We start from the raw sequence: 13,379 nt of genomic DNA on the forward strand, positions 1-13,379 counted from the left end.
GATTTTGAGATTTTCTCAATATGAGATTCACATGCTATTAATCGATCAAGGAAGAACAATAGAGTAGTAGATGCACATACCTTTGTAGATCTTGACAGCCGAGTTGGACATGAAGGAGATGTAGAAGAGAAAGAAGAGGTAAGGTTTTAAAGATTTTTACAAAAGAGGGATAAGTGATGAAAATAATTATTTTGAGGAGGGTATTTTAGGTATAAAATATTTTTTCAGATTTCAGAACTTCGTCCAGCAACTTTTTATGGCTGATTTTTTTCGGCTGAAAATGTCTTCTTGTTCTTAAATCTGAAAATAAACAAACAAGATTAAAACATCTGAAGTCTGAATTTTAATGGTAGACCATCTCCTTTCAGACTTCAGAAGTGTTACCAAACACACACTAAATGTTTTTGATTGATGTTTCGATCATATCTTTTAGCTGAAATTGAAATGTTTTGACTAAAGCATTCCAAAATGTGCATGGATGTGGAGTACAAAATTGTCAAGAATTCAAAAGAAAAATAATCATAATTTGGGAGTTTAGTGACCGTTCATTTTCAGTCTTTGATTAGTGCATATCTACCACAAGTTGGGTGAATGAAAAAAAAAAAATATCAAAATACAATTTCAAAAGGATATTAATGAACTAATCCCAATAATTTCAAATTAAGGAGATAACTTCCAATCCGAAAAAATGGTTTATTAAAAAAGGCCAGAGCCCCTTTTGTAAGTCTCAAAGTTGTTCAGGGCAATATTTTCAATATGGACACTTTCTTACTGTAGTAAACTTAAGTGGTCATAGAAGAAAGAAAAATTGATGATGTTAGAACATTTTCTAAAACATTTGAAGTGTTGGATTTATTTATTTTTAAAATAATAAAAAAAGATTGCCGTATTTCTAGTGTCGATTTTGATTTTTTTTATTTTATTTTATAATTTTATAAAAATTAATAATTTTTTAATAAATAATTATTTAATTAGATTTTTTATGATAATTTCCCCTAGGATATAATTGAAGGCAAACATAACTGTGATACACAAGTATGGTGGCAAATCTGATGTAATATTATATTTAATATGTTATTTCAGCTAGGGTTGCTTATTGATCTGTATTTTTCGTAATAGGGCTAGCCTGACCGACAAAGTAAGGCTCTCAGTCTTACTAACACTTCTAGTCTAATTAACACGTTCAGGTTACAGTTTTTCTACTTTATTTACTTGAAAATTATGAACCTGATCTTACTTAAAGGACTCAAGATCAAGGCCCTTACCCTTATCATTCGAATTGGATTAAACCAATTGGATGGCCCTAGCTACTATCTTTGTCAAAAAAAAAAAAAAAAAAATCAACATGAGTTTATTCTCAATATCCGAATTATTATTATTGAAATATTGTGAAATCGGAAATTGGTTACTCTGCATCATTTCTCACTGTAGTTACTGTGAGACTGTAAGCAATGTGAAGTCATTCTGGTCAAAACTAGATACAATTAAAAGATTTTCTTGATTTTTTTAAATTAAAATTACTTATCGGGCAACTCATAAAAGAGATACGTGGGGTTCATGCGCCCAACCTAACCTATTACTTGGGATTGTGAGGGTTGACAAAAAACTATACACGTTACCTGATCCAAGGAACCCATGATCCGAGAAGCCCTAGTAATCACCACTAAGAGAACTAACACAACTATAACCAATAAAATATAAATATATTCTACACACGCACTCTCCACATTCAGCTTCATTCTTACAAGTCTAATGGTTAATTATAATATTCAGATTGTTTATGATCTTGTTTTATAATTTACAATATTTTTAATCGCCATTACAAAGTATTAACTATTTTATTTTTTCAAATCCCAAGATGTGATTTGATGATGTAACCTATTCGATTGTTGGAATCTGAAGATCTCCAAATTAAACCCTCACCCATGGATACCAAATTACTTGATCCCAAACCTCATTAATCAACCCACTTACCTTGTAAACACTTTTTTAATGGATGTATAAACAAACATTCAGAATCAATGATGTCCTAAAATTACTAAACTTTATAATTTTTCATAATTGATTCACGGTCAATCAATTTATATAATTAATTAAATTAATTTTTTTTTTTTTTGTAATTCCAACAAAAAAATAGAGTCGTGAATAGATGCCACTGTACACCGTTATCATAAAATCATAGATCCTTTGCTTCAAGATACGCACAATATTTATGATTCTATAATTGCCATTTCAGAGAGTGTCTGACAAAAATAAGGCATCTAATTATCATTAGTCAAAAAAATAAACCTAACACTATAAGATTATGAACCCAATTCATTTTTAGAAGAGTTGTCTTGATTTCTTTTTATCAAGGAAAAAAATCAAATTATCTTTTACATAAATAAAATTTCAATCCGAGTGTAGTTACACCAACAGTGATGTCTCCATATATTTTGAATTTTGGATAATTTATTTCTAAGTGACAAGGTCACATCAAAGTCATTTCTAGGATAGAACCAACTATTGAATCGAATCTTTGGATTGGATCGGGTCGATCATGATGTCAGACCCGTCTTGACTTTGGATAAGATAGACCAATTTAAGATCCAATAAGCTTAATAAATCGGGTCATCAAATCTAAATTGATTATCAAAATGTACTATAAATTATAGCTGAAGTTATACGAAGGAATTTTCCAAATATATATATTGGACGAATATTCAAGGGAGGAGGTTTGTGTGCTCGGGGACTTGAAGCTGGCTTAAAAGTGTTGACCGTTCGATACTTCAACGACTACGTGGCACAAAGACATCCTCAGGTGTAGCTCGCACGTGTGATCAATTATCACACCTCAATCTATCTACACGTGACACCATGCACGTTCACCGGGAACTGCACGCCCTCTTCCTTCAACAAATCTTTTTTAATTTATTTTTTTCAAATCAGTGCTAATGCTTGATCACAACCGTTAAAACTATTGAAATATATTAACTTGTCTGATCGATCACATGGTAGCTAAAGATATTGAGATACATTATATCAGTTCTCTTTCTTCATCGAAATATGCATCAATTAATTAGAAATATTTTAATACAAGTTGTCTGCCCCTGAAAGGAACCTCATTGGTACTTCAAGGGTTTGTCCACACAACGCCTTCATTCCCCACCAATATGATCACGCCACGTATCTTTGAAGCAGACACTTTGTATCCGCCTACGGACGTGTGACAAATCAAGCCGTCGCTTTCGTCCTTATCGGTCCCGAAACCTTCCTCTCACGTTATCCCACTCGACACACACATGCATATTCACCCTCACATACATACACACACATAATACTTCTCTATCTCTATCTCTATCTCTCTGCACAAGAACTTAACTTAAACAGTTTTTAAGGTATCTGAGAGAGATGTTCACACAAGGTGATCAAGACTTGCTTTCATGCCTACCAAGGCCTTTAGTGATGGATAGAAGATGGAAACCAAATGTCGAAATATCCCCAAATTGCCCTCGATGCAATTCTCCCAACACCAAATTTTGTTACTACAACAACTACAGCTTAACACAGCCTCGTTACTTCTGTAAGGGGTGTAGAAGGTATTGGACCAAAGGTGGTTCACTTCGTAACGTTCCAATTGGTGGTGGTTGTCGAAAGAATCGTAGAGGAAAATCTATTAGAATATCATCGGATCGCTCTTCCATTGGGAATTCGTCGATTCACAGGATTGCACCACCAGGTATTGGAAGTTCCGAGTCTGATTACTCTGACTGCAACGTTATGGGTTTGGCTCCTAACCCGTCGAATTCGACTATTGATCTTGCAGTTGTCTATGCTAAATTCTTGAATCAACATCAAACAGATTCAAACCCCAGGGTTGGGTTCGAAATGCATGAATTGCCTAGGGAATTCCATACACCTTTCGACTTGTCAAATATTTCGGACCCCAATGTTCAATTCTCACTAGATCAAGGTATTGTTGGGTGCAATGGAACTTCTAATCCATCCCCAGAGGTCCAATTGAGTGAGGGACATCAAGTACTAAGTGAATTCGACTCCGACTCGAATTACAAGCAACAAGAGAGAATCTCTGATTCTACTAGCTTGGAAATGAGCACTTATGGGTTGCAACCAGTGATGACCGACGAGTTAGTGGTTCATGAAGACATGTTGTGGTCGAATTCACCAATGGTGGGCTCAAATTTTAGGTGGGAAGCGACACAGTTGCAAGGGTTCGAAACCTTTCCTGATGATCACTTGACCCTTCATTCGAATCCATTAGATGATAATTGGAGCTCATTCGATCTGCCATCTTTTGAAGCTTTCTCCAGGCCCTAAAGTGAGATTTACATGTAATCTTCTTCTTCTTATTATCACTCTTCTCTTTTATTGTTTTGTGTTTCTTGTTAAAGCTATATATGTATAAAAAGGCTTATATTGTACACCATCTTCATGAAATAACTTACTAGTGTAACCAGATCGTGAAGATTTACATAAAATTATAATAATTACTCTTTCTCTATAGCTCCATGACCAAGATTTTAATCCATTAAAACACCAAATTTCCTATAAAATAAAGGGAAAAAGAAGAAGAAGAAGAATCAGGTTTGAGTTGGTCACATTAGATGTAGTTTGCAAAATGAACCAGTTCATTTTGATTGATTTATTTATTTTTGTTTTTACCGGTAAGCCTGTTTTTAATGAGTTCAATTACTCGGTGCTTGCGGGATTTAAACCCAAATCATCACCCAAAGACTTCATCAAGGAAGCTAGCTGGCACCTGCTAACTAGTTCTAGTTGTCATTTGTCAACTACTTCATAACTTGAATCCTTTGAAAGATTGGGTTTTGCCAAAATAGAGACCCACAGACTGTAATACCAAACGTTTTTGAAGATGATGTGGGGTTGCTAATCTGGTAAAGTTTGTTAGTATTGATAGGACACAGAGATTGACCCAGGGATATATATTCTCTTGAGAATACTAGATTTTTTATTCTTTAGTTTTTACCTTTGAGTTATTAAAAATAGATTGTCTTCTTTCAATCACTCATTTCTTTTTCTTTTTTCCCCCTTATCGTGACGGTCACACACACAGTCTCCTCGGAAAGTCTGACGTGCAATTAGTTGAGACGAGGTTCAATTAGACCTTGAAGGGTGGCCCCAAGGAATTCATTGCTTTGTCAAGTTTTGATCACTTGACCAACCCTTCCTGAAGAGCTCATCAAGGCTGACTTGCCACTAAGCCAACCCCTTGGGCTTATTCCTTCATTCATTTGTTTTTCTTTTTGGCTAGGCAAAAGAAGGTAATGATCGGTAACTAGTAGGTAAAGACTAATTTTGAACAAGTCGTGGTGTTAACACTCCCAAACTTTAACCAACTTGGAAAATTCTACTATGATTTAAAATGGTATGGATTTTATCCGAAATCCGATTGATCCAAATTCGAATTTAGCGGGTTTGGTTTCATCAAGTATATCCAAATTAAAATATGGTGCGGATATGGGTTGATGTCCTTTGATCCGAGTTGGATTCAGTTCAGATATGGTCCATCTCTATATTTGTCATGATCCGAATGATATATTACTTTGCAAGATATATTATTATATTTTTAAATTATTTTTCATTAACCAACAACGGTTAGGTGTAGTGGTGAATGCATCTCTTCAAAATGGAGAGGTCTTGAGTTTAAGTCACCATTTAACTATTTTATTTAAAATAATTTTAAACGGTTTGACATTATCTAACCCGACCGACCCGAATCAATAAATTCAGTGGGACTAAATCCGGATATGATTTTATTAAAAGTAAGATGATTCGGATATGGTCTTAGTTAGTATGATCCAAGTCAGATTCGGATCCGAATATGAATTTAGATAAAAATTTGGATATGGATATGTACACACTCATATCGGACTTGTTTTAAGCCTTAAATTCTACCTTTCGAAAGTGCTAACTTGCTAAGTTAGTAAAGCTTATAAGTGGAAAAATGCACTTATCAAACTTAAATGGAAAATTTTCAAAGAAGTGAACAATGTTATAGATGCCTTAGCTATTCAAGCTTCTTTCACATCTTCTTTGAATTTTCCCTTTTTTTCATGGCTCGTAAGGCTTTTATGGGTGATTTTATGAATCTCCCTAGTCCTGGATGAGTTCATTCTTTGTAATAAAACAATTTTCTTGCTTGCATAGAAAAAAAGAAAAAAGAAAAAGAAAAAAAAAACCCTTGATGATGTTTGAGACTACATCAAACAAATGACTGAGATGAGAGGAAAATTCTAAAATGCAACCCTATAAAAATTGTATGATCCCTCGAAAATTGGTACTAATCTCTAGAAAATCTCTATTTTTCCTCTCATCTAAATTTTATATCTGAAGGAGAGCCTCAAACCTTCTTCCTATACTCTATATAAAAAATCTCTTGCAAATGATGAATAATAACTTTTGTTTTGCAATTCCTTCGCCATCATTTGTCAATCAACATTATATATTTATTTATTTATTTATTTATCATCCCTTAACTAATCGTTGGATAGTTAGTTTCCAAAAGTTGCAGTGATCCTAAGGGCGGGTTCTTTCTCCATTCAATCCATCGTTCGTTCTCATCCTGTGGGAGAGCTCACCCACCCATTGGTTGGGAAGCAGAGATCTCTCCCTCAGGAAAGGAATATCATCTTTCTCATAAGTCAAACCACATCTTACGCAACAAGCAACCGTACTTGGCGGTCTAATCCATCCAAGTCCCTCTTGTGCCATTTCACCTTTCTCTATCGTTTTTCCAAGGACCTTGAGCTTGAGGGTCCCAAGTGTTTCTAAGCAAAATACTAGCCTCAGCAATAGATTGAGGCTCTCCATCAACATGACCGTTGGGATGATAGGGATTCCCAAGAAAAATGAATCATTAAAAAAAATTGTTTTAATCCCTAGAAGAACGGTACTAATCTTGAGATAACCCGTGCTTTTCCTCAAATCTTAACGGTCATGTTGATGGAAGACTAGCAAAGTACAATATTAAATTACAAAATGCCCTTAAAATATGGAGTTTTGATAGTATGACTCGACAGGTGGTATACTCAGTCGACTCCCTGATGTGGACAAGTTTGGGAACTGTAGATTTATACACCTAGGGATTCACGACCACCTTGAGATACACTTTTTAAAATGGGGAAGTGCAATCATGTATCCTGAGACATACAGATTTACGATTCCTAGACTTGTCATGTCAAGGAGTCGATTGAGCATGCCACCTGGCAAGTCATATTATCACAGACTCTAAAATATTTGTGCGTTTGCATATGCCCCCGCTAGTTAGGTTAGAAAAGTCCCTTCTTTTAAACTTTTTATTTTTACGATTACAAAGCTCTCTTATTGTGGTCCCAAGATCATGAAATTACATTAGATGTAGGACTGTACTTTCTATGGTGGTCCTGATTGCATTGGATCATACAACAGCTTGATATGCTTTGTTGTTCTGTCATTTTTATGGTGGTCCTCAGCGCATTGGATCACACATTCCACGTTGGATTGTCGGGTATACGGTGGTCCTAAATGCATTATCTCCCACCCATGAGATATGGGCCTCACATGAGATTGGTGTATTTACACCGTTGGATGAATCTTCCATGTTAATCAAAGCCGTCTAATAAAAACTGTTGGGATGTTAGATGGTGAATTGTTAGTAAGAGGAAATTCCAGCAATTTAATTCAGGTTGTGCATATTATTGATGGAACCAATCAGATGGTCTTTATCACATGTGTACCGAAGTGAAAACGACTGATGGTTATATATTAGAATTTCTATTGTAGTTCTTGGAAGAATAATGATTTCCTGACGTCCCCTCTAACATACGCTTCTGACGTGGCTTGTGCTAGAATCATATATTCTTTCCCTCGCGACACACAACTGCACATATTTATGGGGGCATGGATCCCACTAAGAATTTAGAGGCTGTTTGGAATGAGAAGTTGTGGGAGCTGAACTGATGGATCGTGGAGAGTTGGTAGTATAATGTTGGCAGACAGATAAGAAATTTGAGACATCATCCCTACCTTAAAAATATGGTCGTACTGACTACTGAGCCATGACTTTTTAACCTTAAAGGATTAGTTGAGACCTCGGCTCATGACACCGAGGTCTTGAGTTCCAATCACCCTTGCACGGTCGAACTCAGCGATTTATCTCAGAAATTACTTGGTGCGTGTGTTAATTAATTAAGAGGCCAGATACCTTGATTCCTAAAAGATAAAAATAAAAATTGAACGCTCGACTTTTGACTCAAAGTTTTGGTTGTAAAGAAAACTCGAAGCTTAATTCTCTCTTCTTTTTGGTCTTGAAAGATTAATTTCACATTGCATTAGAAGAGAAATGTTTAAGATTTATGGTCAGTCAATTTGCTATTTAAGTTGTTTTAAAGAAATACTAAACAATGGCTTGTGTTCCTGAACATGTGTGCATGTCTATGTGTATAGATGCTTCATTCTGAGGTAGACTTTTAACTTTGCAGGCACACATTAATTTGAGGTACCTTTCTTATCGAGTCGTGAATTCATGACAATGTTAGCATATATATAACATGCTTCATGTAGTTCCATTGTACATTTGGTATAGGACCATAGTTCTATCGAATGTTCCAATTGCGCTGTTTAGGTTTGTGACCATGGCTAATAAATGCTTCTTGATTTGGCTTGTCGATCATGGAACTAAACTAACTAATTTTTCTTCTCCTACAACTATCTTGTCGTAAAAACCTCGAATTCACTTGGAAAGATGTAGAGTAGAAAAGTTTCTTTAAAATCAAATTAACTCTAATAAAATAGAGTTAATGTTATCCTTTTATGAAAATAAAGATAATTTTTTTTATTATAAAAAAATACTTCTTAATCTCAAAATATAACCTAATTAGATGATCTATTTAAAATCCTATTAAAAGTATAATGTAAATTCCTATATGAATGCTAAATCTTGCTTGATAAAGACGAAAAGTACTAATTACTAAAAATATTTATTCTCCATCTCTAAGAAAATGGGCAAGATATATTGGAAAAAAAAAAGAATTATGCAATTTTATTTCAAAAGAAAGCAAGAACATGAAAAAGTTTGAGGTCTAATTATCAGATATATTATAAATATTTAGATAATTTTGTCTGATCATTTGGACTATTTGATGTATCTGATGGTTGTGATCTCCTGATGTTGGATATATGGATTTCTTTAAGGTTTGTTATGGCTTAGTGTCATGTGAAACTATCTTCAAACCAAAATATCCCCATACAATCCCGAGGGGGTGGCTCAATGGTAATTTCGAATCCAATAAGCAATGAGAGTCTGTAGGTCGTTTGTTCGATACTTAGTATGAATAATATTTCCTTGGGGCCACCTGCGAGGGTGTTCCCTCACTTACCTGGTGCATATGATGTGTGGGCATACTTGCCCGAGGGAGGGTCCCATATGCCTTGGTTCCAGCCCTAACTCATCCAGTCCCCCTAGTCGGATGCAAGTCCAGACACCCTGTTATTAAAAAACAATCCATAAAGATTAGGGCCACATCTATCCAAACTTGAAATAAACTTTAATGATCATTGAAATTATTTTTTGAGCTAGATATGAATTTTTTTTTTGCTTTTAAAACCTGTCAAAAATATTTTTTTCTTTCTGAAAAATAGAAATCCAAATGAGTCCTTAACAAAGAGCTGACATGCATTAAAATTTTCTCATATGGATTAATTTTATTTCTAAGTACTTCAAATTTTATACAGAAAAACAACAGAGAAACATGTGGCCACCACTACCTCCCCTCACCAAAGCCTTATCCTAGAATTCGAGATAGATTCAATAAATCTTTTTTCTCTATGTAATTTTCTTAAGTACGTCTATTAATTGGTTCAAGTGTGTTCGTATACTCTCATTCAAATCAATGCAAGTTTTTTCTTTTTCTTGCCTCCTCCATCGTGCTATTTTAAAACTTTAAATTTACATATTCAAGTATGTGATATGGATCAAAATTTACATTAGGGCTGGTTGTAGGGCCGTAACTCGGGCGGGTTAGGCAGAGGTTGCTTGGGCAGGGTTGGGGATCAACCTGTGCCTAACCCAAACTTGACAGACACCAGCCCACGTGGACGTCCGTGCCCAACCCAACCTTGGACATGAAATGCTCTACCTGAACCCAACCCAAGTTGGGTGTTCTGATTGATTCATTCTCAATTAATACTAGATAATTTAGTATTGGTAAGGATTTATATGAAGATTAGTGGCATGTAAAAGTACTTAAATTTTGCAATTCTTTGTCCTAAAAATATGTTTCAAAATTTTATATACATAAAATTAAAAGCAAATTTAGAGAAGATGGGGATAATTAACTAAAATAATCATCTTTATTTATTGTTAATTGCAATTTCAAAAAAAAAAAAAAAATTGTAATATAATCATTGTATGCCGGTATGACATTATACTTGGGCGGATTTACATTGGGGGCAATGGTCCCCACAAGACTTTATAAAACCTTAAGGAGTAATTAGTAATTTATAATGAAAAATTGATTTCCTAAGAGTTTGCCCCCACAAAAGTTTCTAAAATCTCTTATTGCCCCCACAAGTATTTTAAAAACCTTAATAGGTTGTTTATAATTTAAAATAATTTCTTAAGAGTTTGCCCACACTTTCTCAAATTTAGGACTTTTGAATAATTTAAAATAATTTGAAGAGAGTTTTACTCGGCAGACCTATCTTTTGCAATTTTATTACAAAAACTCCCTTACTTTATCAAGTTTGTTAGTGAACAAACCATCCTTTATGAATTAGGCTAGCATGACTAATTTAGTAAGATTTTAAATCTTACTAAGGATCGTTGGCCAATATGGATTATCAAATTTGCAATCCAACACCACCATCTTCTAGATTTCATGGAAAACATAGATTCAAAATGAAAAAAATTAAAAAAAAAAATAAAAAATAAAATACAACATAATCAAATGTGTTAAAAATAGATGGTTACCGAACTCCCAAACTTAAAACTAAAATTCAATGGTAAAAATTAATGTTTTTTTTTGTTGTTGAAGTTTTTAGAAATTTTCTTTTTTAACCTTGTGGCACCAGATAATGTTTTCTGATGCCACAAATTGATGCGGTTAGGATCCACTCCACGGTATGTTATTAACACATAGCATTTATACAAAATGTTTATATTGTTTTCACGAAAAAAATCAATCACTAATCTATATGCATAAGTTTGCACGATTGTTTCGGATGAGTTCTCATATTTGATCACAAGTCAATGGTAACCAAACCTTGGAGTGGGGATCCATGTCATAAAATTATTGTAGATACATATAGTAGAAGTTGATTTTGATAGATTTTATAAAATAAAATTTAATGTTATTAATAAGTGCTTAGTTTTCCCCACGTAGACAAAATCTTGGTTCCGCCTCTGATTATACTTAAAGTATTTAATAATGAAGCAATTGTTTATTTAATGATGAAAACAATCACACATTAGTTGTGATAGAGGATATATGGATAAACCAATGCATGCATATTGAAATATGAATTGGGAGTGTGAAAAATCCAAGATATAAGGAATATTTTTAAATTATAGACATATCAAGTTCGGATTTGGACAAATCATGTTGCCCGTGTACCTATGCCCAGATCCAATCCGATTTGAGTTGGACTTTATTTTTTGTTGTTGCTAGAACCCGAGGCCGAACCTAAGCTAACTAGGCCCACCCAAGTTGCAGCCCTACTGGATTGTAATCGGTTGTTGTTGCAAACCATTTCAATGAGATAGCCAAGTCCAATAAATGAAAGTTAAATATACAAAAAAAAACTTAGAAATAATTTTTATATTTTAAAATTAAGATTTTATTTACTTTTTATTTCCTGAATTTTGGCATTGGTTTGTGGTCGAATTTCAAAGTTGACTTCGGAATATTTGATTAAAATGAGCTTCAAGTATGAGTTAACTCGAATTATAATCGAGTTGAATTGACTTGGTCGAGTTTCAAAACTACTAAACTAATTTTAGAAACATGATCTTGACTTGAGTATGATAACAGGTTTCACCATGGAGTGGGCCTAAAATTTATGATCAGTGGGCCAGAAAAGCTTGGCAAGTGGCAAGTCCATTAGGTATTTATTTATTAATTTATTTAAATTTGTAAGAATTTTTTCTAAAACCAAATCACATTCCATCCAGATTCACTGCTAGGTTGTTTGGTTGGGTAGTTGAAACGTTAAAGAGAAAAGAAAACCTAACTTACCATTTTTAAAAATTTTCTCAATTGTGGCACGTGGATTTCATGAGAAATTAGGCAGTTTTTAAAGGATTGAATTTAAATAAAGAGACTTTGTTTTCTTTCCTCCTCAAGTGTTTTTTGAGGCCACATGTCACCACTTAATTTGAGTGAAGGATACCAAATTTCTATCAAATGGAATGAAAAAGAAAAATGAAGGGTGTTTCGGACATTTTCTTGATACAACGAAAGGCTGGCTGGTATGGGAAGAGGAACGAACTTTGAGAATCCCTAGGAAATCCTTTTCCATGTCAACAGTAAGTTGTACGTTAGAAAAGTCTATAAAAAAACACGTGAGGAAAGATTCTGAATATATATATATATATATTTGTCAAAGCAGCCATATTAGGCTATTATGTCAAAGTTTGACGTGCCTACTCAGCACAGTGGGATCTATCAACCCAATTTCTACGTGTCAACGTGTCACTTTCTGCCATCAATTTTCCGCACACCACCCTTTATTGATATCTAAAAAATCAACTTTGATTTTTAACGATTGGATTTAAGAATTTTTCATCATCCCCTTTATAGACGAAATGCATGTCTAATTCGAAGCTCGTAATGATAACAAACAACTCTAATCAACGGTTAGAAGTTGTTACTCAATCATATTTTTGGTTGGTACAACTCAAAGCTTCATTGAAAAACTCGACGAATTCGAAATTCATCATCATCTGTAATTACTTGCTCAACTCAAATCAAATAAGGCTCATTTAAAAAAATCATGTTTGACAATGATTTTCAAAATCAAATAAGATTGAGATGACTCCTCTAAGATGTATTAGTATCATTTTATTATTTCATACTTATCAATTGCAGCACCACGATCACCACGATGACAATCTCAAACATTTGGGATAAGACCATTGTTCCATGGAACGAAGTATGATAGCTAATGGCATTAGATTATTGACCATTGGTGGTTTCTTCAAAATGATGCAACCTTTCATGGCAACCATTGGATTTTGATAATCATTGATAAAAAAAATCTCTCACGATTACAAAATCCAAAGGTTACATTTACGTTCTTAAAAGGATACATTGAAGTTTATAAATAATTACATTTTATAAATTAAAATTTTCTAAGCATTCTAAGTGGGAACTATTATGTTG

General features: G+C 33.9%; 1 protein-coding gene across 1 annotated transcript; it reads left to right on the forward strand.

Moving 5' to 3' along the window:
• The first annotated feature begins 3,444 nt into the window (after window positions 1-3,444).
• On the forward strand, window positions 3,445-4,317 carry LOC147385435 (dof zinc finger protein DOF3.2-like). The gene has a single exon (XM_086423150.1). The coding sequence runs from the start codon at window positions 3,445-3,447 to the stop codon at window positions 4,315-4,317; it is 873 nt and encodes a 290-aa protein (XP_086279276.1).
• Window positions 4,318-13,379: the final 9,062 nt, after the last annotated feature.

Source organism: Akebia trifoliata, chromosome 14 (genome assembly GCF_017979445.1).
Source record: "Akebia trifoliata isolate Shusen 1 chromosome 14, ASM1797944v1, whole genome shotgun sequence".
Classification (NCBI taxonomy): Eukaryota; Viridiplantae; Streptophyta; class Magnoliopsida; order Ranunculales; family Lardizabalaceae; genus Akebia; species Akebia trifoliata.